The sequence below is a fragment of the Sabethes cyaneus genome, chromosome 2 (genome assembly GCF_943734655.1).
Source record: "Sabethes cyaneus chromosome 2, idSabCyanKW18_F2, whole genome shotgun sequence".
Classification (NCBI taxonomy): domain Eukaryota; kingdom Metazoa; phylum Arthropoda; class Insecta; order Diptera; family Culicidae; genus Sabethes; species Sabethes cyaneus.
The window spans coordinates 239,448,318-239,474,959 of NC_071354.1; the positions used below are offsets into that span (position 1 = coordinate 239,448,318).

The following is a 26,642-nucleotide window of genomic DNA, read 5'->3' on the forward strand; positions in this document are numbered from 1 at the left end:
CGCTCATTTTTTTTTTGCTTTTGCTTCTGCCATGCAATGAATGCTGCTGGTCCATTCCATTCCATTCCATGAACCGAAAGGCAGCAACATGCAATTTTCGATCTTGCACTGCCGTGCTGTCATGTAGCAGCAGCAGCAGCAGCAGAATTTTTTTCTCCTAAAATGGGAAACGTTCTCGGCTGTGAGAATTTCCTCACGCCTTCGAACGTTTTTCCCTTGGGGGTGTGCGATGATGTATTGTTATGGAATGCCGCCAACTGACCCTTCCCCCGTCATCCGTCGCTTCCATTATTGCATTGGCTTTTCATTTCGAGTTGCGGTCTTGCAATTCCACGTTTGCAAAGCAGCAAATGTACTTTTCTTGCTGGTGAAAGCGAATTTCCTCAAAGCCAGCTGGAAATGTGGCGATTTAGCATGATTTCTCACTGAATGTGATAATCCTTTCAACATTTATTGAAATGAAATTAGATTAAAGAAAAAAGTGTGCAGTTTAGAACCAGGCATCCAACCTTTACCACCAAACAAGAGACTCAAACACATTCACACTCAATTGTAAAAACTTAAGTTCAAATAACAAAACAAATTCACTTACTTTTGCTGTCGATCGCCTCCCTCTGGCCGTTGTTGTTGTTGTTGATATCCGCCTCGATTGCCGTAGTCCTGGTTGGACTGACCGTAGGACGACCCTCCAGCCGCCGAGGAGGCCTGTTGATGGTAATCTTGTCCACCGCCACTCAGATAGTTCCACGAACCGGGCCGACCGTGATCAGGCCGATCACCGGCTCCGCCATACTGTGCTGAGGATGACGAAGACGAACCTGCACCTCCGGACGGTGCCTGTTGATGGTAACCGGGCCCGGTTCCGGTTGGTCCCGATGGGTACCGACTTGGACCGCCACCGCCGGCTCCGGACGAGCAACACTCGGAGCAGCATGGCCTACTACCCGCATGGCTGTGGCTGCTGCTATCTGGCCGATCCGGTCCGCTGCTATGTTGGAATCCGATTGGTTGACTTGTGTACGTTCCTGCTGGTCCCGTTGGACTGCCCGGGTAACCGAAACCACCGCCGTGACTGGGCTGGTGGTAGTGCGAGGACGATTGCGATGATGATGAAGATGAGGACGATGATGATGGTGGTGGTAGGGGATATTGCTGGTGGTGTGCGCCAGGTGCCGACGATGGTGCCGAACTTGGTGGACGGCTTGCAAAATAATAACCACGTCCAGAATTATCAAAACCGGAAGTTCCTCTGGAGAGGCGTATTTTTTTATGGGGATGTGTTGTATGAATGTTTTTTGTTTGTATGTTGGTTGGTCGACGAGCAGGATTGGGGAGGGAGTGTCGGACGGTCCGAACGAGAGAAGCAGTTTTTTAATTGTAGTTTGATAACTAATGGAGGGAGTTTAGTATGGTTAGTGCGGCCCTTGCGTGTGCAGGCAATACCGGGCGGTAGCAAAAGGGTGAAGCGAAAAGCTAAAATAAAATACGATTGCAGTTCTACGGAATAAAGCCAGTATCATCCCAAAGCGTTCCAAAAAATTGTATGTTATAGAGCGGTGCTACTACGTGGTGCGGGCTGAAAGTTTAGTGCTTTTGAATTACCCCATCTAATTTGTTTTATCGCTGAATGTACAGTTCCCAAAATCCCACAACCAGTAAATAAAACACGGAGATGAAACTCATGTCAAACAATTCTAAAGCTACATCACTTTATCTAACAAATGCAGTGAATCCCTTTTCATTCTGTTTTCGCTTCATGGCCAGTTTTTATCCTGCAACGAATCGGTGCTGGTCTGTTAACAGCTTTTAAATCCCTATCTTTCAATTTCGAGCAAAAAAATGATCGTTCTGTTGTTGCTTCTGAATTGATTTAAAAAAACTTGCATTTTTGTTGATGCATGTAGTTCCTAGTTATCTTAATTTTTTTTGTCGGAAGCTTAGCACCAATGCGACCATTATTTTGATCTATTATGGTAAGTAATCTAGTTGTCTTTGTTAAGGCAATAATAAAATTGGATTTTCCTGCAATATCGTACTGTCTTATAACAGAACACGTAAGAAAAAAAAATAATAATAGCAACTAACAGCTGCTATGACATAAAATGTTACGAATTTCAGGAGAAGCGGCTAATGAATTTAGCACCGACTGAAATATCCCGTTGTCCCGTGAGAAGCCTCTTAGCTAGCAACTCCTATCCCTGTCACCTCGTAGTACCAACCGAAATTTGACCATCCTTAGTGAAAATCGGGTTAACCCGGTGAAAACTGAGGTCGTATACGGACAGGGAAGTAAGCACTCATGCAATTAGGAGCGGCTCACAACAACGGCTGATGCTGTGGCGACCGGCTGCTTTCCGAACAACTTGAACCCTCCCAGCAAATTCGGTATCGTAGTTTTGCAGGAAATCTGTCGCAAAAGAGAAAAGGTTTGAATGATCCGCAGCACAAAGGCCCAGTTTTAACAAAGGTGTGGCACTACCAACAAACTGGGAACAGGCTTTGTACTGTTGGTCAGACTGTAGAATCGCGTGATTGGAAGGCGATCAACAAAAAGATATGTCTATTGAGGATAAAGGGAGTCCCTTTAATGGGCGTTTTCTCAATTACGTTCAACATTTCTTCTACTCGCGGCTGGAAGCAACGTACGACCGCTGTTTGCCACGGGACATCAAGATCGCCTTCGGAGATATGAATTTCCAATCCAGAACGCCCCTATAGCCGGCACACCGACTATAGCGGCCAACGATGTACAAACTTCGCAGGTTCCCGAGGTCTGGGGATCCAAAACACCTAACGGTGCATCGGTTAGGTGCATCAACCCTTGAAAACAGTTGAGGCAGAATACACTTGGCCATCAGAGAGGCCCCTACCGCAATACTAGGTGAATAGTCCCAGAGTATACAAAATAATTGCTTTGATGGGGGGAATGCCATTCAGCGATGAAGAGAAAAAAAAGCAAGCAACCAGTTGATCATGATCCTGAGGAGTAAATAGCTCCAAAACGAGGACAGATACCGTGAAGAATTAGAACAACTATTTTGAGCTCATGGGAGCAAGGGAGAGAATATGATCACAACCGAGCGCCAGGTGGTCGGCAGGTGGAAGCAGTTCTTCGATGAACACCTCAATGGCGAAGTTGTAGAAGGAAGTGGAAGTTTACCTAGGAGTACCCATGGATGATAGTAATGTCCCAGTACCTGATCTCCAAGAAGTCAAACGAGAAATCGGGTTGCTGAAGACCAACAAAGCCGCTGAAAAGAACCGTTTACCGGCAGAGCTTTATCAACATGACCGAAAGCCGCTGGCAACGACTCTACACTGGGTTATTTCCAAGATTTCGGAGAAGGAGAAGCTACAGGAGGAATGTATGGTAGAAGTTGCTTGTCCCACCTACAAAAAGGTCATTGGTTCGACTGCTGTAACTATCGTGGCACAAGTTATGCCGCATAACGCTGCTAAACGCCGCTAGAAGCTACTCTTCCAGATTCGGTTACGTCGGCTGTCACTGATGAAATAAGATCTCATAGGAAATTACCAGGCGCTTCATGAGGGCTCGCGCAACTCCGGACCAAATTTAACGGGTCTTTTAAAAATGTCAGGAGTATAACGTGCCCACGCGTCATATCTTTATTGATTTCAAAGCAGCATACGATATAGTCGATCGAAATTAGCCATGGCAGATGCGTGTGCGTAATAAATGCTAACGTAAGCATCGCCGGTGGCGTACTATTCCAGCTAAATACGACTTTAAGTGCACCTGTGAGGATTACAAATGGCTGAACGTTAGGCTCTATAAGGCGTACGTTCTGGACAATCAAAAACCTATGTAGAACTCCGAAAAAGTTTTGAATGTTTGTGAATTTGAAACGAAAATGCTCTTCAACTCCTCTTCGAGTCAACCACTGAACCTAAATCATGTGAATTATTTGCCGCGTTCTTCTCCTCTGCTAACGATTGCGATATAAAACCAATAGGAGCTGCTGATAGTGCTTCGTTAAATGTTCCAGATAATTGCGTCGATTTTGAAGTTTCCGGAGGTCTGGAAGTATTCTCTTATGTTTCCGGTCTTAAAAGTGGCGATCGCCGAAGGGTAAGAAATTATCATGCCATTACTAGTTTCTCTGCTGCCTCCAAATTATTCGAAGTAATTGTGAGTGCCACTTTAGCTGAACGCTCTAGATACTACATTTCATCGGACCAACATGAGTACATGGCAGACCGTTCCATGACAACGAATCTCCTTTTTTTCATGTGTGGACTCGTCACTGCGACCAGTATCTATTGTCCAGATCTATTGTGATATCGCCCGGGTGTTTGCTGTATGACCTGCACTGCATTTCTTTTTGCTATAATCGCTATTGAATGAGTGATATGCCTATTAAATTATATGCGTGCTTGTGTTATTAGGGTTTACCCTTCCTTCAACGCTTGATCTACTTTACCCACTTATTCCACGCTACCAGGACTATCCCATATTATAGCCGTCCCTGGCTAGGACTCATTCACTGAGTTGGAAGGTATAAGTAGATGTCATATCACCGATTTAAAAGCCGCATTTGACCGCATCAATCACCGCATACTGCTCGATAAAATCTTACATCTAGGCGCTTCGCAACCGTTTGTCACATGATTGAACTCGTATTTATCCGACAGGGTTCATCAAGTAAAATTCGGGTTGAAACTATCGTCCCCATTCACAAATTATTCTGGTGTACCCCAAGGCAGTAACTTAGGACCACGTTTATTTATTTTATGCTTTAACGATACCTCTGCCCTCAACATTAGTTGGAGACTGGCATATGCCGATGATATTAAAATATACTTGACGATTCTTTGCATCGGGGATTGTCGTCGTCCTCAAATACTTTTTGACACATTTATGAATTTGTGCAAATTGAACTGTTTGACGATTAGTATTAGCAAATGCGAGGTAATTACATTCCATCGGATCAAATCATCTGTCGTGTCAAAATCGATGACCGGAAACTAACATTTGATCGTCAGTGTGCAACGATAATTTCCAAAGAAATCCATCAGTTAGGATTTATTGCTAAAATAGGACGTGATTTTAATGACCCGCATTGTCTCAAAACGCTCTATTATGCACTAGATTCTGCTGGATTCTCGAGAAGAATGGACTCCGCACCAGCTCTACTGAAATCTCCGGATCGAACGAGTACAGAAAAGGTTTATACGACTGGTTCTGCGCAGTCTGCCGTGGCGTGACCGTAATAATCAAACACCCCTTCCCGATCGCTATCGTTTGCTGGGACTAGAAACATCGGAACATCGGCGTAATATACAACTGGCACTATTTGTGGCAAGACTTCTCTTCGAAATTATTGTCGCCATTGAATTTCCGTGCTTTTAAGAACTTTGCTGCTAACCAACCGCTTCGTCGTACTGAGTTTGAGCTTAATGAACCTACTGTATCGTGTGTTGAGACATTTAGCCGGGTTGACCATTATTTACCATCGCTCTTGAGGAAGTAATCCAGCGGGCAGGCATCGAAACGAGAGGCACAATCTACGGCAAAAGTAACCAACTCCTAGGCTTTGCAGATGACTTTGATGTCATAGCCAGGAACTAGGAACTATGCAACGGCCGAGGAAATCTTCGCCCGATTGAAAGCGGAGTTTTAGGATGATTGTCGAAGACGCGTGATTTACGAGCTACAGGCACTGTTTGGAGAGATTCCCATCGAGCATACGATGAAAGTCGGATGGCTACGGTGGGCCTGATCGTAAGCATGCCGGAAGACAGTGCGTCAAAAACGGTTCTCTTGAATAATAACCTTAGATAGCCGTCGCCTACTAGTTTCGTAAGTGTGCTACTTGGAAAGTGACTTGCGACTTCTGAGATACCTGCGTAATTGGCGACGAGGGGTCCACGGTGTGCAGGTTTACCAAAAAGGTTGTGTCAATTCGTTCGATTACTAGTTCACGATTAACGATGTCGTAAAGGTTTGCAAGATTTTCGTCATGGAACAAAATCTCCACATCCCTTGGTCATCCTTGGGGGAAACAGTCAAGCTAGATACCACCAAGTGAAGTTACCGTCCTCTGTCAGCGCCAATGCTGATCGCTAGAAATCTACCAAAACGGCCGGTTAAGGCCTATAACCTTAACCAAGCGCGGCTCTGGATGGGAGACAACCGGGCATTAGGGCGACCAAATATCAGTCTTGTGTCGAAACCTCGCCTTGGTTGTGTGCAGACAGGGAAAGGGCGGCACTTTTTTTGTCGAAGGGTTAGACCACTGCGAGCATTTATTTTGATCTATTGTGGTATGAAAATAAATGATGGCATATAGTGCCTGCTCAAATTCCATAAACCAGTGGCAAACATCGAAACGTCCGGTTAGAGCTCAGGAATCCATACCCAAAGGCCGTGTTTGGAAGTATCTTTGGCACAACAGGATCGGTTCCAGAAAGATTCTAATTATGAAGTACTGAATATGCGAGATTCGTTTGAATAACAAGCTATTCTACAACATTAGGTAAGGAAGAGTGACACTTTCCCGAACAACAAGTTGGTCAATAGTACGACTTCCTTCTGTTCTAGTAATCCCGTAATTAACCCCTAGGTACGTTTGCTACTCGTCACGCACGTTAAAGTCAGCGGTTGTAGTCTCAAATGTAACATTCCGAATTAGCGGAGTTTTATTACACTCTTATTGCGGTTTTTATAACTAATTATGGTCATAAAAACCATCATAAGAGTACAATAAAACCCAAATGAGATAATAAAGACGGCTACATATTACGAGCGGTGATAGTGACTTAGAACTGGATTCCATTTGCGTGGATAAATTTCTAAAAATAAATGTGGGATCAATTGATGATCTTCGCCAAAGGTGGTGAGGTAACAAAATCGCCGTCGGAACCACAGGCCAGAGAGGAGCCCCCTGACCTCGGGGTGCAGTTCCAGAAGTGACAGTGATGGCAAGGTAAGTAGCGTCAACGAACCCTGTTGAAACGGGAGTTGTGCCCCGATCAGCTAAGAATAAGCTGAAAGAGGCAATAAATATGGTGAATGATTTGTATTCGAGGCGAAGTACAATGTGCTATTGGACATTGAGAAGCTGACGGCGAGCCTTCGCTCCACCATGCAAGCTGCAGAGACCACCACTCTTGTGAAAACCGCAAGTGATGGTGTGGCTACGATTACGCCAAAAAAACACTTACTCTGCTCTTCGCTAAGCGGAAAAATAGGAAAACTTCTAGGTTGCCTAGGTGAAAAGCGAAACTTTTTTCCTAGCGTCTTTTGCTTCAATTACGTAGTCGTGCTAACGTAAGAACTAGAATGATTCTTAAATGCCTTTGGACACTTTACTTACCCGAAACCGGTCGGCAAAAAGGTAATTTTTATACTTTGTAAGAACAAAAAAGTAAAGTGTCCAAAGACATTTAGTGTCTTTTGCTTTTAACATTTCGGGTTTTCAGTACTTTTGTTCGTATCAATACACTCCGCAATTCGAAAGTGTTAAAAGTTAGTCATGACTTATTATGATAAAAATAAAACAATAACGTTTTTGTGTTATAGAAACACAAATATAGACAAATTGTGGAAATATAGACATGGTTTCTTCGGCAAAGTTGTATAAAATGTAAAAATAAGAAAGTTTGCTTAAAAAATAATGCCTATTTTTATTTCTATCGGATTTAGAACTATAGAGCATTGCACAGTGGTCCAAAAGTACTAAAAGTGGAACTTTTTTCTTAGTGGCTCTTGTTTTCATTTTATCATTTATGGTCTTCAGCACTTTTGTTCCCCCTTAATCTAAAACTGTTAAAAGTTAGTCATCGCGTACTATAATAAAAAATAAAAAAGTAACTGTTTTGTGTTAGGAAACAAAGACATAGTTTTTTCGGCAAAATTGTAAATATTGTAAAAAACAAGCAACTTTGCTGAAGAAATAAAATTTCTATGTCTATCGAATGCTGAACTATAGGGCAAATTCTTTAAAACTTCTTTAAAAATCGGTTTTTCCTACTTAGCTTTTGTTAGTTGCATTTTACAAGAATACAATGTTCTAAGCAATTATTGAAGCTCTCAAAATACACGTTTTTGCAGAAGACCGCAAATCTCTTGGACGTTTACTTGCTGAGTTATCGCATATTCAAGCTTTAAATTTCCATAGCTTCATAAGTCCATGGAGTAAAATGGGGCAAGCAGATTTATGAAATCAGCGCTTCATCTTAAAGCTTAAGTCGAGTACTATAAACTTGTATGGGTTCCGCTTGTCCCCAACCACCCAAATGACAGTACAACAAGCATACGTTTTATGTGTTTTGCGTTCGCGAATGGCTCGATACACGTCCATTTTTTTGTGTTCGTAGATAGACACATGGTTTCTACGGCAAAGTTATGGAAAACATAAAGATAATTTTGCTAAAAAAAATGACATTTCTATCTCTATCCAGTGCAGAGCTGTAGAGCATTTTCTTTGAAAATTCTTTAAAAATAAGTTTTACATACTTAGCTTATGTTGGTTGCATTTTACAGGAATGTATAGCCCTAGGCGATTATTGAAGGACTCAAAACACATGTTTTTGCAGAAGGTTGCAAGTCTCTAGGACCTTTCCTTACAAAGTTATCGCTTATTTAAGCTTTATATTTCCTTAACTTCACGAGCCAAAAGCATGGCACACCATAAGACGGAGGCTGTAATGATCAACAATCGCAAGGCGCCTCTAGACACCAAAATACGATGGGGGATAGATTATTGTCTCGAAACGTAACTTGAAATACTTTGGTGCCGTGACAAACAATAGGCTGAACTTTACCAGCCGCGTCGACTATGCTTGTGGTAAGGCCTCAACGGTGTTTATAGTCCTGTCCAAAGTTATGCCGTATAGCTTTGGACCTAGCAGCAGTAAGAGATGTTTGATGACCGGCATAACCAGGTAGGTTTTTCAAGAATCAGACGAAAATTTGCTAACCAACTCGCGGGAGATTTATTTGACTAAGTTTGTGTCCTCTTCTTTTGCTATACACGGTTGGTGGTAAGTTATCTACGAATCAATCGAAAACTCCGTTCAAAATTCAAACCATCATTACTTTCCAATTAGCAGACATTAAACAAGCTGGAAACCCGACCAGCTGTCTCTAGTACGCGTTCGGGCAAACTACAGAAAGCCAAATACCATTTTCAGCTACCCCACAAAAGTGAATCATCAAACTACAAAACTAAACTCAAACCAGCAGCTGGACTGGTGATAACTTCCGGCTACCGACCGACCGTGGGACGCACCGTAGGAAGGAGATCTATCGCCCACAGTCAGTGGATTGTTCGCAGCATCAGCAGATTCGATCAGCTCTTCAGCCAGCGGACACTAGACCGAGCGAGCAGCACACCGCACCGGGGCGAACACTTTTTTAATGATCAAACTTTCGCGGATTTTATCCTCTCACAGCACACCCGCACATCCAGAGCTGTTATATTCTGCGTCATTGCATCGACAACGCTATCTAACAGCTTTTCGATGAAATTGGCGTTGGGCGAAAGTTTTTCCTTTGCCCCGCTCAGCTCGAGTGAAAAGTTGGCAATGTGATGTTTATAGTGCGCTTGTGGCTGGTGTTTCCCCGCACGGAAGCAGTCGATGATGATATATCACCGGAGAGGGAGCCAGATCGTGGTTCATTTTGCAATATTACATTTATAAATGAATCGATGATTTAATAATATAATTTTTAGCTTTATATTCAACCCCGTAGTGAGTACCTTATCGAGCGGATTGTGATTTATGATATCCGCTTAGGATGGCTCGGAAGCGGTGCTTCTTCCGCTGCTGACAGTTTGCCGAAAACTTTTTAATGAATACTCATTCCGGCGATAAATTGAGCATAATTGAATGCTTCGGCATTGCCAATCAAAGCTTGCCACACAGTGCCGTGGGCCGTTAATTTCGCCCCATAATTCACAGCCTTCAGTTACGATTATAACTTTTACGGTCTTCCATGGGGCGGCACGCCCCATTGTAGCTCGTTAATGGCCGAACGCTCCGCACAAAAGCAATGGCACTTTCGTGTTTTGTCCCGATTCCGGTAGAGCTTTTTGCGAATAATCCGATCAAAGTGCATTGCGTTTTGCAGTCATGAAAGCTAGCAAACATCGTAAAATGTGTCGTAAATTAGAAAACAGTGAGCAAAATGATAAACCAAATTTTTGACTATCATTTTAACACTCCACACTACTCGGATCGCCCATGTTGGATCATAAAATTCTTGCTAAATAAACCGAGCTTCGCTCGAGGATGGCCAACCAATATCACCGAGGCAATAAATGGGCCATTTTTCAACTTTTAGCACCCAGACCTCATTACATCGGACCGTGGACCGTCGGCTGCGCCACCCAAACCGGGTCAATAGATTTCGCCATTAAATGAGTAATTGCCGACTTTCATCCTTTGTAACGGTGCCTACCGTGAAAACGAGAACGGTTGCAACTCACACTGATCTAGATTTAGAGCGGTGATCCGGATGAAATCCCACCCGCCCGAAAGGTCCAGTGCAGAGCTAGAGCACCCGCCGTTTTATCGCTGGATGGCGAAACAGTCATTAAGAGCTGAATTTAGTTCCGTTTCATTAAACACATTTGCCTAACGTTTAGCCGGTGTGTCCGTCCGGTCAAAGTGTGCCTGCCATTAGCCTAATTAAAATAATTGAAGTTCATGCAATTATTCATTGCTCTGCTGTCTGTGTGAATTGATGCAGTAAGAGGAATCTTTTCGTTTCACACGTATTCGTTTTTGGGTGAATTGAGAAAATAAACATGGTGTTCGCATTTACGGTTTTTCGTTTCATTTAAATGTCCTCTGAAATTGAACTTGATATTGGAGATTGAATGAACAAGCCTAGAATTTAGACTAATTTGAAATTGAAATCTCACTTCAAACCGGACATGGACACGAAATTAAAAGTTTTACTTGAATTTAAAATTGGCATTTTTCATCTTATTTTCTCATGCGTTTTACCTCTTGTCTGTTCCATTTTTCATTCTTTCTGCACCGTTTACCTGGTTTTTGCTTTCATTTTCCATCCGATTTTCCTCTTTTTCTGTCGTTTTTAGGTTTTTCTGTGCCGCGTATTCTATTTTATTGTTTCGTTTTTCTTCGTTTCTTGTTTCAGTTTTTTCTTATTTTCAGTCCCGTTTGTTATCATGATCTACACTCATTTTTTGTACATCTCTTTTCCGACTTTTCTCTACTCCTTTTTCCTTTTTCTTCGTTTCCTGCATTCATATTTTTCTAACTCTTTTTATGTCCTTTCCTTCTCGTCTTCGTCTGTTCTGTTTTCCTCTTTTTGATGCCTCATTTTTTCGTTCTTTCTGTCTTTTTATTCAGTTTTTAGTATACTTTTTCCCCTTTTTCCTTATTTATCTCCCATTTTTCATTTTTTGCCCTTATATTTTACCTTATTCTGTAGTCAGTTAAGTCCTTTTTTCTTTTCTTCTTTTTCTCTCCTGTTTTTCCGTTTTCGGTGCAATAGTTCTCATTTTATATACAGTTTGACCTCTCTTTCTCATTTTTCTCGTTTCCTCAGTCAATTTTCATGTTCGTTTTTTTTCACTTTTATTTTCTGCTTCCCATTCATTTTGTTGTCTCGTTTTCCCTCATATTCTCTCTTGTTTTTTTCCCTTTTTTCTGCCCGTAGTTACCTCTTGTTACCGCTTTCCACTTCTTTTGCTGTCCCGATTAGTCCTGAATTGTCTCTGTTCCATTATTCCCCGTTTTCAGGCCCGTTGATTTGTTTCGATCGTTCGTTCGATCGTTTGTTCTCTTTTTCTGTCCAGTTTGTTCTCATTTTCTTTGTTTTCTTCACGGTTCTTCTTTCTTTTCTTTCATTTTTTTTGTATTCTTCTCTTCTTGTTTTTCGTCTTCGTTTGTTCCGTTTTCCTCTATTTGATGCCCCATTTTCCGACTTTTCCGTCTTTTTATTCGGTTTCATTTTTTTCTCTCCGGTTTTATCCACCGTTTCTCGCTTTTTTCTCTTTAGTTAGTTTAACCTGTTTTTCGTTTCTTCTTTTTTAAACCATTTTTCCATTGTTTGTTCTATATTTCTCATTTTATATTCAGTTTGACCTCTTTTTCTCGTTTTTTCCGTTTCCTCTGTCAATTTTATTGCTCCCTTTAGATATTCTTTTTTCACTTTTAGTTCCTCTTGTTTTTTGTTCCGTATTCCATTTCTTGTCTCGTTTTTCCTCTTTTTCTCTCCCATTTTTCCTTTTTTTTGCCCGCTATTTCCTCTTTTTCTATTCATTTTCTCTCCCGTTTAGTCTTGAATTGGCTCTGTTCCGTTTTTCCCCGTTTTCGGGCCCATTTCTCCTCTTTTCCTGTCTCGGTTTTTGCCATTTTTTACGCCGTTTCGACTTATTTCTTTTTGTCGTTTCCCGTCTTTACGTCTTTTTTCGCTTTATGTCTGCTTTTCTATCCCGTTTTTCGTGCGTTCGTCGTTCGTTTTTTGTTGTTGTTTTTTTTCTTGTATTCTGCTTTTCCTGCTCCTCAGTCTATTTTTCCTTTCGATTAGGTTGAAGACTGCGGACTTCCGGGAGCAACCGGATTTAAAATTATTGTTGAAATTGGTCTTAAAATTAGATTTCAAATTTGGACTAGAAGATAGTGTTGAAATTGGGCTTGAAATCGGCGTTGACATAAGGCATTTAATTAGACTTGCATTTGGACCAATTTGGGGTTAAAGCTATACTTGAAATTGAGCTGCTTGAATTTGAAGTAATTTGGTCCAGGTGTACCGTGTACTTGATTTTTGCTCTCATTTTCCATCCGTTTATCCACTTTTTCTCTCCTTTTTATGGTTTTCTATACCGTGTTTCCTTTTTTATTGTTCCATTTTTTTCGTTTCTTGTTTTTAATCATGCTTTACACTCGTTCTTTATTATTTTCTTTCACGGTTTCATTGTTTTCTTTATTATTTTCCCATTTTCTTTGTTTCCAGTTTTCAAATTTTTCTAACTCTTTTCATGTCCTTTCCTGTTTTCCTCATTTTCCGTCTCGTTTTTTAGCCATTTATTGCTCCGTTTCGTCTTTTTTCTTTTTGTCGGTCCCGGTCTTTTCATCTTTTTTTCGCTTTTTAGCTCCTTTTCTATTCTGTTTTTCATTCTTTCGTCTGTTCGGTTCATTCTCTTAATGTACTGATTTTCCCCCTTTGCAGTCACGTTCTATTTTTTGCCGTTTTCTTTTCTTTTCTGTTCAGTTTTTCATCTTGCTCTGTTCTTGTTTCTCTATTCTCCAGCATCTCTCCAGTTGTCCAGTTGTCATGTCCAGTTTGTCCTCATTTTTTTGTATTCTTGACGGTTCTTCCTTCCTTTCTCGTTTCTCGTCTTTATCTGTTCCGTTTTCCTCTTTTTGGTGCCCCATTTTTCGTTAATTCTGTCTTTTTATTCTGTTTTTAGCTCCCTTTATTCCCCTTTTTCCTCTCCGTTTTTTTTTCTTTTTTGTTTCCCGTTTTTCGTCTTTTACTTTTATTTTTTATCTTTTTCTGTAGTTAGATTTACCTGTTTTTCTTTTCTTCTTTTTCTGTCCCATTTTTCCATTCTTTGTCCCATATTTCTCATTTTATATCCAGTTTGACCTCTTTTTCTCGTTTTTTCCGTTTCCTCTATAAATTCTTTTGTTCTCTTTCGTTATTCTTTTGACGTAGGACTACGCCTTAGTTTAATAGGGTGGCATGCTGCGAAAGCAAAGGTAATCGTGACACGAAAAAGTGATATATTTTGAAGGCTTATAGCTCAGCCAATTGTGAATATATTTTTATGGTTCGCATACCATTCGAACTACAAGAGATTGAATTTTGCAAGTAACCCCTGGAATTTCCACGTAAAGTTGAACAATTTTTATAAATTCACTACAGGTTTCTGCACATCATTTCATTATTAGTTTTCGTTGCTAAGTTGCTACAGGCATTACCCTCTAGCCACGCCATTGATAAAACGGAAGAAATTGGGAAAAACGAGCCAAGAAGGGCAAGGCAATTGAATAAGTCATGCCATAAGAAGAGCTAGAGCAGTGTTTTTCAATAGACAATCAGCAGCATGAACTGTTTAATCAATGAAATTTTCAAATGCACTGCCGCTAGGTTTTCCGGTATGGCTCACTACCAGAAGTACTTCACGACTACCTCTCGCAGGCCTTAGATCTTTATTAGTTTGCTGTCATCTAATGAATTGGGTCAGATGGTTGTCTCTGAAGCTACCAAGGTTGCTGCCAAGTACACTTACTCTAAAATAATGTTTTAGAATAAGCTCTATGAATCATCAGTCAGCCTTTTTAAGGGCAATACGGGACTTCAAATTATTTCATTTCTTCGTTTAGCAAAATAGGATCCTTCCTTATTAAATCAACCAGAAACCCTTTCCCGCAGATAAAGCAAAAGATGATGCTATCTACCCGCAGCAGTTTCTTAGAAGTTCAAAACCCAATGAGATTAATTTTTTGTTAGGCGCTAGTACTTATTATAAGCTAAGCAATGATCAAAAATCTGCTAATTGCCCTGAATATTATTGAGTAATCACAACAGGTGAACAGTACCGCAGGCTTTTTGTGATCTGCACCAGCATTTTATTGCATCAACTTTACGTAGTCCTACGTTGAACAGGCGGTAGAGTCTTGAAAACAACCTTCCACGTTTTTTTCACTTTCTCTTGTTTTCTGTTCCGTTTTCCCTTTCTTGTCCCGTTTTCCCTCTATTTCTCTATCATTTTTCCTTTTTTTCTGTTTTTGTTTCTCCATTCTCCTGCTTTCGTATTTTCTTCGTTTCTTTTCCTTCTTTTCTATTCAGGTTTTCTTTTAATTTTTGGTCTCGTTTATTCTCTTTTCCTGTCCAGCTTAGCCTCTTTTTATCCTTTACGGTTCTTCCTTTTCTTCTCCCAATTTATTCATCTTCCCTTCACCTTTACCGTCCTCGTCTGTTCCGGATTCCTCTTTTTGATGGCTTATATTTCGTCTTTTCTGTCTTTTTGATTTCTTTTTCCCCCTTTTTCCTTTCGTTTTTCTTTTTTCTTTAGCCAGTTTATGCTGTTTGCTTTTCTTCTTTTCCAGTCCCATTTTCCCGTTTTTGCCTAAAAATTCTCTTCTTTTATATCCTGTTTGAATCGTTTCTTCTGCCAATTTTCTTGTTCCCACTCGTTATTCTCTTCTTCATTTTTCTCTTGTTTGCTGTTCATTTCCCATTTCGTTTTCCCTCTTTTTCTCTCTCGTTTGTTTTTTTTTCTACCCATTTCTTCTATATTGTTCATTTTCACTTCTCTTCCTGTTCCGTTTAGTCCTGAATTACCTCTGTTCCAGGTTTCCCCGTTTTCGAGCCAACTTTTTCCTCTTTTCCTGTCTTATTTTTAGTCATTTTCTGTCCTATTTTTGTTGATCCCGGTCTTTCCATTTTTTGCTCCTTTTCAATCCCGTTTTTCGTTCGTTCGCCTAGTCAGCTATTTCACTTATGTCCTGCCTTTCTTTTTTTTCCAGTCAAGTTCTATTTTCTTTTCCGTTTTATTCTCCTCCAGTTTTTCCTCTCGCTCTGCGTTTATTTCTCCATTCTGTGCTTCTGTATTTTCTTCTGCTCTTTTCCTCCTTTTCCATCTCGCTTTTTTAGATTTCGTTTGTTTCTATTTTTTTGTACAGTTTGTTCCCATTTTGTGTACTTGCTTTACGGGTTTTCCTTCTATGCTCTCATTTTTGCTTCTTTCCTTCTAGTTTTACGTTATTCTCTTTATGGTGCCCCATTTTTCGCATTTTCCTTCGTTTTTTAGCCTTTTAGCTCCCTTTTTTCTCCAGTCTCCTCTCCGGTTTTCCTTTTTTTTCGTTTTTATCTTATTCTCTTATGTTAGACCTTTTCCTTTGGTTAGTTTTACCTGTTTTTCTTTTCTTCTTTTTCTGTCTCATTTTTCTGTTTTTTTGTCCCATATTTCTCCTCTTTTACCCCGTTTGTCCTCCTTTTTCCATTTTTCTCGTTTATCTCTCGACATTCTTTTTTTTCACCTTTAGTTTCATTTGTTTTCTGTTCCGTTTATTCTCTCTTTCATCTCGTTCTCCCTTTTTTCTCTCTCGTTTGTCGTTTTTCTTCCCGCTGTTTCCTCTTTTTCTGTTCATTTTCTCTTCTTTTCTGGTCTTATTAAGCCCTGAATTACCTCTGTTCCGTTATTTCTAGATTTCAAGCCCGTTTCTCCTCTTTGCTTGTTTCGTTTTATGTCATTTTTGCCCCGTGTTTCAACTTTTTTCTTTTTATCGGCCCAGTACTTTTGCCTTTTTTTGCTTTTTACCTGTTTTTTCATTTCGTTTGTTTTTTCGTTCATCGTTTGTTTTCTTGTCATTCGTTTATTCCGTTTTTTCTCTTATTTTCTGCTTTTCCTCCTTTTCAGTTCCGTTCTATTTTTCTTTTCCGTTTTATTCTCCTCATTTTATTTTCTTTCCTGTGCGCTTTTTCCTCATGTTCTATTCTTGTTCTTCTCCCTTCTACAGCTTCTGTATATTTTGTTCTTTTCTTTTTTGCTGCTTTCTATCATCTGTTACATTCTATTCTACGTGTTACAATCGTTTTTCATGCCAGTTTTTATTCTTATTGTACTCCGGCGGGTTTTCCCTTTTTCTAGCCCGTCTTTCGAATTTTTGTTACGGCATTTTTCTTCGTGCTCTTTTCCGTTTTTTCTCCTTCTGTCTCATTTTCCCTTATTCGCTTCTTTTCAGGAGGTTTGTTTATTGTGCTTATATAACTTATAACGTAAGACATTCATCTTTTTAATGGTCAACTTACGCTACTATCAAAGCATTTTAGTTGTCTTACTTACTAATTTTTTTTGTTACTTGTATATGACTGCGTTGTTCAACGGCAGGTGGGGCTCGCACCCACGTTCTTTTGGTTCGTACCCGAATGAATTATTAACGAAACTACTGCCGCACCCTTATATTAGCAAGTCTAATATCCAGTTTTTTTTTGTTCTTCCAGCTCTGTCACTCCACACGACAAACACTCGCCTCGACGACGATAATTATTTTTTGCATGATTGCTCTTTGTTTCTACCACCGAGAACAAAAACGGTCGGTGCGATAGAAACGGGTAGTCTGTTGCCGGACGTCGACACAGCAAGTCTAGTAAAATCTAACACCACCGGGCTTAAGCTTGAGATTAAGCTTGAAAACCAACTTGAAATTTAATTTGGAACTGAACTGAACTGAAAATTATGTTGTATTACATTAAATTTTACGGAGAAGCTGGAGCAAGTTCAGTTTCTAGTCAAATTTAATTTCAATTCACATCGGATTTAGTGTGAATTTCAATTGTAATTTAATTCGAAGTGCAAATCCAAATTCAGGATACAACTTTAACTCAAATTTTAATTCCATTGGACTTCAACAATTTTAATTTTAATTTCAAATCTAAATTCAATCCAGTCCGTTGGTTTAAAAATGCACGATGTGTAAGCTCACAATTAAAACCAATTACCGCTCTTTCAATGTTTACGCTCGGTTTAAATCACAGTGAAGCAAGTGGAATTGTAATTAAAGAACGGAGCAGTAGAATTATTTAGTCATTTTTGTTGCATAAAAATGACCACGATTGAAAGCCTAATCCTTTCGAATCCTGCATGGTGACCTACAGTACATATTTAAATACAGTTTTTGAAGCATTCGTTAGTGGAATGGAAAGCAATGCAATCTTTCAAAAGAAATTGCTTTCATTAAACATTGAATAGATTTATCGATTTACCTGCATCGTCACAAGCAGTTAAGGGCCCGAACACACATAATTTTTGCACCCTCTGCAATGGCATTCCAATTCGTTATGGCTCACGGACTAGTAATAAACCCTATTGATGTTAATCTATCGAATGTGTCGTTTGTATGCATATGAATGATTGTAAAAGTTTTCGATTCGAATTCTGTTCCAGCCTGTTCAGTATACTATGGTTAACTTATCAAATTTGGAATTAAAAATAAACTTTCAGAATTTATTAGCTGTTGCCTGGATAAATAATGTGGGAAGTGACTTTACTGAAATTATATTGCAATGTTATCCAAAGGGATTGCAATGATTGAAAAAGGAATCCAAATGGAAATGAAAATTATTCTTCTGTGCGTGCACCCAGTTGTGTTATGATTCATGTGAGTGTGGTTGCAAAAAGGTGAAATATTAATTTGCTTCCTTCCCGAAATGCTGTAAATTTATTAGAGAAAGTTTGCTTACCATCTACTCACCGATCATCGATACGAACCGAACAACAACTTAGCTTAGCTTGGTTGGCTGAAGCGGAATAATCAATTTCCTGTAATGCTGTCTGTATCAGATAAGGAAGCGACTGGATGGCGGACTGATTTGATTTATGATACCGAGAGCGATAACAACAGAACCACCCACCCGTGCAGAAGTCACCCCACCCCGACCGACCAAGGGCACTGGCTGGGGGAGTAAGATCTAGCAGCTGTGCCACGTGAGATTTTACATACCGTAATGGTGTGCTTTCCGATGCCTGACATTATGGTTTTATGATATCAAAGACATGTGACAGGCAGCTTAAACCAGCTCCATGAATGCAAATTCATGGATGTAATATAAATTCATACATGTTGTGACATTCTTTCCCTATCACAGAAAGGAAATCCCATTATTTTCGACGTTAATCAACAATCTTATTCATTTCAAAGACCTACGAATCCTAGCTGTTATCGATTGGATTATCTGTTGAGTAAAAAAAAACACATTCCCAAATTCCTCCGGAAAGAAAATGAACTGCTCCCTAGCTGGCTCTCGGTAGGGCCCAATCAATCGAACCCGGAGAAACGGAAAAAGCATTTCTCATTCCAGCAATTTCGTTTGATTCAAACCAGTTTGTCCGGATCGAGACCTAGGCGAACACACAAACATATTTTCGCTTTATTAAAACCCCTCTAATATCCACTAACAGTATCTACATACAAATGTAAAGCAGCATCTTTCTTCTTCTACTTCCGGCATGAAAAGCGCTTCTACGAATGTACATAAAACCCTCCGATCACCATCGCCGCCGTTCGAACAAAAAAAAAAAGAAGGCCGTTCTATAGTCCTACGGATAGACCAGCCCGGCGGTAGTGACAACATCAGCCTATCAGCCGGTCGGTCGGTGTAATGCCGGCTGGAGCTGTGCTGCTGTAGGTACGTAGGTTCTTGGTCCCGTATGACTAATAAAAAGCGTTATCCGACACCGGTTGATGGCAGCAGCGTGCGGTATGAGAGAAAGCAACTTTTAAAAGCACATCTTTACACTTGAACTGGCGTACCGAATACACACCGACTGGCAGCAGGGATGTAGATCCGGTTTCATCTACGGCAAGCGATTCTCAAAGCCCTTCCCCTACGCTACGCTACTGAAACTAGGTTTTAAGCATTATAACTAGACTAGGCAGAGAAATATATTTCTATAAAAGCACACTCGGTTGAATGATGATAAAAAAAGCTCTTCAGGGAAAAACGGAAAGTGGCAAGCTTGAAGCTGCTGCAACCTGCGGTTGTAGCAGGCTCGAATTACTACAAATTTTCCTTCCCATGCGGGTGGGATTAGTCTTCCGCCGAGCTAAGCTTAGCCCGGGAACATCGGAATTAGTGGGCAAGCCGGAAGCTTGGCTTGGGTTAATAATAGTAGCGGTAGGGATAGTAGTACCTGTACGTTTCATCCCACGGTCGGAAGTTTTTGTTGTCGTATCCGTAACCACCGCGATTGCGATCATCGTACCCAGCACCGTATCCACCGGATGCTCCGTAATAGCGATCTGCAATGGAGAAAATGGTCATCCATCATCATACCATCAAACCAAATTGATCAATCCTCCTAACTAACCGCGGTTATAATTGCCTCCAACGCCGGGAGTTGGTACGCCTCCACCTCCACGTGCGGCCATCATGTACTGGTCAAACAGCGGATCGAGATTATCGTAACCATTACCCCGGTAGCCACCGTAGCCTCCTGCTGCTCCTGCTCCTGCTCCTCCTCCTCCAACGCCTCCGTAGCCACCCATTCGCATACCCATGTCCGTTGAATAGTAGCCCGGAGAGCCGGCTCCGCCTCCTCGGTTGTCATAATAACCGCGGCTCGACGTCGGATAGTATCGGTCATCGTTACGGTTCATGTAGCGATCATCGTATCTGTGGGAAAAAGAGAAAATTTATCAATTAGTGTCGTGCCAGTAGGTTTCCGTCAATTTTTCACGCATGTTGCACCACTTTTCGTAATCATTTCTCCCGCCGTGAAATTATAATATAAAGTTAATGACTTATGTCAGGATTTCGCCAGACTTTTGAGTTGAGACACTATCAGCTTCCATGGTTTTGCTGAATTTCTCAAAAAAAATTGTTTTTATTTCGTTTCTGGATTTTTGCTAGCTTTACGGTAGATCATAAAATCAATCAAAGTGACATATCCGTTCTTATCAAATCCTTATCCTTATTGTGGACATAACCTGTTCTATTTTTAAGCGTAAAACTATTCATGTTCCTGCATTCTTGCTCTTTTTCCTTGTTCAGATTTTTTATTTAATTTCTTCAACTTTCTCAATGTTATCGTCTTATTAAATTAATGAAATCATCCACTTAGTTTTGTGCATTTCTACTTTCCTCAATTCTATGTGACATCCCTCATTTTAAAAATAACGCATTCAATAATATTAAATATTTTTAGTATTGAATAAATCACGGTAACGACTCAATATATTGTAGGATTAACGAAAAGAGAGCATTGTTGTGATGCCAAGTTTTGTTTTCAGTACATCACCGTCCGTAGACACACTCCAGCTTCTAGAACACAATAATCCGCACTAGGCATGTGAGACGTTCCTATTTTACCAAACCTTTAGCATACAACTGAAAAATTAGACGCAGCAGACATGCAACGTCACAACGCATAGTGGTCCGGTTTCGAGAAAGTGCGGACATTAGCAATTGGGTCAAAAGTGCGTAATTTTTCAAGGATGGTGTCTTCGGAGAAGTTTAATAGCGCATCTTTCTGTGCTATTAGGGTGACCATGAATTCACCTTTTAGGGTGATCCGAAGTTTTGTTTTTTTAAATAATTTAAAAAAAATTCTGTTTCTCCAAAACATCAGAACTTCAGAACATCAGAACAAAACATCAGAGTTTCAGAACATACTAAAATAAGCAACTTTGCTGAATATGGTAATTATCTATCTCTTACCGGTTGCGAATTATAATGATGTGTTAAAAAGACCGCTTCAAAATCAATTATGGTCAATAACTTTACACACGATTTTGACATAGTAGTACGTCTTTGTTTACTATACTGGGACTGGGTAGCACTTTGAGAAAATGAAAATATAAGTGTAACGTTTGAATGATAGATTTCAAATGCTAATAACTGCTTAACTACTGAACGAAACTGAACAATTTATATGTCGTTGGATAGATAAAATGACCAGCAATTTTAAAGGGGGGTAAGAGAGCAATATTTGGCATGTGGTGGTGGTTTCAGAAGGCAGGATTTTTTTTCTACGGAGTACTGAGACCTCTTCTCCTTCTAAGAGAAGGGGGCTCCCGTACAAATGAAATACAAATTTCCTCAAAACTCTAGAACTAATCAAGCAAATTGAACTAAATTTGAAATGTAGGGGTTTCAGAAGGCAATAATTTTGGTATTAATGGTATTGATGGTAAATTGAGACCGCTCCTCTCTTTAGGAGTGGGGGGGGGGCTCCCATACAATAATATACAAATTTCCTCATAACCCGAGAACTAATCAAGCAAATGGCCCCAAATTTGGCACGTGGGTTTTTTTGCAGACATGAATTTATTTTGAATTTATTTATTTTATGATGGATTGAGACCCCTCACCCCTGTGGTAGGAGGATAGGGACTCTCATATAAATAAAACAGAAATTGGTCATTCATTACCGTTTCAACCTTTATGATGCACACAAGTAATTTTTAAAAGAAATTTCTATGTTTCAAAGGTTGCAGGCGTGGTATAAAGAATTGAATCTGAATATTTCGCTCTTCTCTTTTAAACATTCACTTAAACAATGGCACTCACAGATTCTTATAAACATACATATGCCAGAAATACAGTTTACATTAGTCTTTGATCTGATGATTTTATATAGTCCTACGTTACCCTTTCGTACAACTCTTAGGGTTGTATATCTTGTAGTTTTTTTTTACTTTAGAGTGTTCCACAAAGTTATTCAGTATGTTAAAATACACGTTTTCTCTGTAGACTGTTTGTCGCTAAGACGCATATTCAATAACATATAAAATACACTCAAGTCGCTTTCTACGCGCAGGATACGTCTCGCGTAAATCAAAACCGCGTAAATTCCGAAAACCGCGTAAAAAAACCAAAATTTCGTGTAAAAAAAACTTTGTGGATTTCAACTCTACGCGAAAATATAGACGTTTTGAGCACATCCGCGTAAATTCCGAAATCCGGGTAAAAAAAACCACGTAAATTCCGAAAACCGCGTAAATTCCGAAAACCGCGCAAAAATAGTCGCGTAAAAAAACCGCGTAAAAAGCGACTTCAGTGTATATGAAAGAAAATCGCGTTAATCAATTTTTTTGTTTTCGATTTCGGGCAACTTCGCGAATACCAGACAACCGTGAAAGTACTATATATTGTCTATAAAAAATATCAGTTGATCTTCAAAGGAATCAGTTGAAAAATGTGTTATTTTTTAATAGAGTAAGGAGGGGTAAAAGCGCGATTCAATGATTTATCGGGGCAGATTCCGAGTAAATTGACCACTGGATAAGTGACTACTTTGACAGCTTGAATCTAACGTAAACTTTGGTTGATTACGAAGCATAGTTGCTGAGTTATGTGCAAATGTTATTTTGGGGCGGTTGTGAAGTAATTTTTCCTTATACGGCAAAAACGATTTCAACAGAATATTACTTGTTGAAAATTTGTGGCAGCGTTTTACATCACTCACATATCTGTTTTGAAAATACGGTGAAAACAATTTACAAAATATTTTTCGCTTTTCCGTAATTTAATCTAACGCCCCAAGCGCCTAGCGGGGTAAAAGTGTGATTCATGGACGAAGCAAAAATGTATCGCAAATTATATACAGCCTTAGGCACTATATTACAGATACTAGAAACGGAAGATCTGCAGAAAACTGTGGGCTCTACAGATGTTGGCCGAAGGCAAACAATGTTTGTCCGCTGATGAAACAAAAAACATACGTTTGGAAACGTTTCGATCTAACGGAGGCTGCAATACACCAGCGCAAAATAGGAAAGGTGCAAATTGAGAATATGCCTTACCCAAACATAACGCAGATTGAAGAGAATATGGTTTTGTTAAGTACTGTAGTGCTAATTTCATGGATTAGAGCTTCGCACTTCTGCCCCGCTGGTGGGGCAAAAGTGCGTATCGGCACTGGATCAGAAGAAAGAATAATTTATTTTGCAAAACACTATTACCGCAGATGATTTATAGTTGAATGTGAAGACATTGAGTTACTGCATCACTATGAAATATATTATGTTGTTGCCCTTCTTTATATCTCACGAAAATTGATGACAACGTCAAACATTGCACTTATGCCACGCCCTACTCTATAATTTTTTTATAGCTCGTTAAGGGAAAGAGATAAAGAGTTACTGTATTTTACAAAGTTTGTTTTAATGTGTTATAAAACTTTGCTGAAGACACCATACCTTTTAAACTTTGAATGCGTTCGAAACGAAACTTTGTATCACCCTAATGAAACCACCAAAATCACAATAGATTACTATAATGTACAAATGCGTAATTTTTAGGCATAAAATGTCTTTAGAAAAGTTTATTAATAAAATATAGCGCATCTTTTTGCACTACTAGGGTAAAACGGAACGTAAATTCACCTATTAGAATGATACATACTTTTGTTTCTTTAATTTCAAAAAAAAATTCCTCCAAAAAGTTGTGGAACATACTAAAATAAGCAAACACTCCGCCTGCAAATAACGGATCTCTGTAGAGCTACGACTACTGAGAACCCTACCAGAGGGTTCAAAGCCCCCCCACGCGTACCAGGAATAACAATATTATTTTACTAGAATGAACCTAAAATGTTTCTTTACAGGGTTTTAGTATATAATAAACCTTTTCAGAAAAACATAATCCCAAAATATTCTATCGGTGAAAAGTTGAAAAAATCATGTTTAAAGGTTTTTCCATGAAATAAGCAAAACTCGTACATTGTTCGGACGACCGAATAGTTTAAATTTACCTCCAGTGTTTCTCAGCCTTTAAATTCGTGAAAATGGTATAAGAAAGATTTGTCGATAAAAAAATTACCTATAATTTTTCCAAATATGATATTGTTCTATCTCCAATATACACGTCACCAGGGAAGAGAGACCTCTAGCGCATGTAACATGGAAACTAATTTCATCTTCACCTCATGTTCCGCCTTCATCTTTTCCTTACATTGAAAAAAGCACAAATCTATCTTTTGATGAATTTCTTCGTGAAGTTCTATACAAATGCTTGTTGTAACTTCTTGACTTTTAGTTTTTCGTAATTTTTTTAATATAAAAATCTTCGATGAAAAACATATTTTGCGTAGGTATGGGAATATTGGGATTTAAAATCTCATAGATTTCTATGCACATGCACTTTCAATACAATTCCTCGGTAACTTCACGTATCAAAACTGCTGCAATCTTTTGCCGAATGTTTCAAAATTGTTTCAAATTTGAGAATTTAGTCATTAGGGTGAACCTTTTGGTATTAGGGCATTTCGAAAAGCCGTCACGTGTTTTTGTTAGACGTTTTAACCACTCGCGGTTATTCGCAAAGTCACGTATGTTATTTAAACAAAAACAGTTTTTTAGTTTCGATTTTGATGATTTTCATGGCTGCCAACAGCAACAGTCTCTTTAACAACTCATTTATTTTGTTATTTTCATGTTGAAATATTTAGTGGCCATATGGAATTTGTTATTTTTCCCTAAAAGGTCAGAGCTTTCTTCAAAACAAATCATGGACTTTAGATTGATTTTTGATGGTGAATATTTAGCCATTTTTCAATTACAAATGAGACCAAATCCGTTGATGTAACGTAAGCCTTCAGAAAACTGGAACTTGAAATTCTGAGTGATTTTATGCAGAATGATTACAAGGCGAATGATCCCACTTGATAACTTCATATGGGATTTCGAGTAGCTATGAAACTATTAAACGATATGTTAAAACTGTGAAGAAAACCAAAAAATTAAAATTTTTGTTCATGGGCAGCGAAATTTCTGACGAACCCTGTAAGAAAGTGGTTACGTGTTTGTAATGGCAAAAACGTAAATATAGCTCACTCTCACTTTCTTACACAAAAATCCTCAATCAGCAAATTATATGAGTATATTATTAGACCCAAAGATGAAATTTTGTTTTTTTTTTTGTCACGAGAGAGGGCTCAAATATGATTTTGATTAGCATTTCGATGTTAGATTAACAAACCAGCCTCCATGTTCGACTCTTACCTGAGAGAAATTGTTTGAGTAGGATCATTTGATAGTACGATCATTGCAGGTCAGCTAGACAATCTCTTGGAATATTTAATTTAATTTAATTTAATTATTTAATTAATATTAAATATTAATTAAAATTCAATCTCTTGCAATATGAGATTCAATCTTTTGAGATTCATGTTTGCTGAATATTGGTTTCCTGTAGTTTGAACTTTCAGGAAAAAAATATCGATTAAAATAAATAACTCTGCCAATACAATGACTTGACGTAATATTTGTAATTTTGTCTCAATTTTGTGCACTTATTATTTATATTTTTTAGAAAGCTTTTGAAAACTTATTAATTTGCTACATTGTACCAAAACTTTTAAAGTTATGAGTTTTATTGAGTTTTTACAAACAATAAATGTGACGATTTTTGAATCACCCTAAATGAAGAAATTTTAAATTTTTTTTAGTTTCAATAGGGTAAATATTGTTTGTATAGCGGATTTTTTATATTCAAAATAGCGAAAAAACTACATACCGACAAGTTAATTGAGCATGCTTTAGAACATCTCGTAGAAAATGTTTAATTTGTGCTTTTTTGAAGTACAGGAAGGAATGAAGGAATAGATGAAGGTTAAGAAACTGGTTTCCATATTATATGCGCTGGAGGTCTCGCTTCCCTGGTGACGTGTATATTGGAGATAGAACAATACCATGTTTGGAAAAAATATAGGTAATTTTATTGTTTACAAATCTTACTTACACCATTTCGATGAATTCAGAGGCTGAGAGACACTGGAGGTAAATTTAAACTATTTGGTCGCTCGAACAGCGCACGAGTCTTGCTTATGTCACGGCAAAAAACTTTAAACATGATTTTTTCAATTTTTCATCGATAGAATATTTTGGGATTATGTTTTTCTGAAAGGGTATATCATATACTAAATCCCTGTGATGAAACATTTTGGGTTCATTCTAGTTACATAATATTGTTATTCCTGGTATGCGTGCCCCCTGGTTTTAATAGCTGTTATCCATGGCTATTATGTAAAGACTTGAATGGATAAACCCCTAATCCAAGGTGTGACGCAACCCTTGCCGAGGGATGAATGATGGAGGGAGTTCTATAAATAATCTGCCGCAACGGAGCCTTTGAAGTACCAGAGTGCCCTCCACAGTAATTTGCCCTTGCTGTATTAAGCCAGTCACTG

At 39.1% G+C, this 26,642-nt stretch overlaps 1 protein-coding gene across 1 annotated transcript in view; it reads right to left on the minus strand.

Annotated features, from left to right (window-relative positions):
• Positions 1-26,642, minus strand: part of LOC128736820 (loricrin-like) — a 100,075-nt gene that overhangs the window by 30,605 nt on the left and 42,828 nt on the right. Inside the window, exons 3-5 of the mRNA XM_053831312.1 lie at positions 19,821-20,125; positions 19,644-19,752; positions 593-1,249 (exon numbers count right to left, since the gene is read on the minus strand). Of these exons, the coding sequence (XP_053687287.1) occupies positions 593-1,249; positions 19,644-19,752; positions 19,821-20,125 (1,071 nt within the window). The remainder of the gene's footprint in view (positions 1-592; positions 1,250-19,643; positions 19,753-19,820; positions 20,126-26,642) is intronic.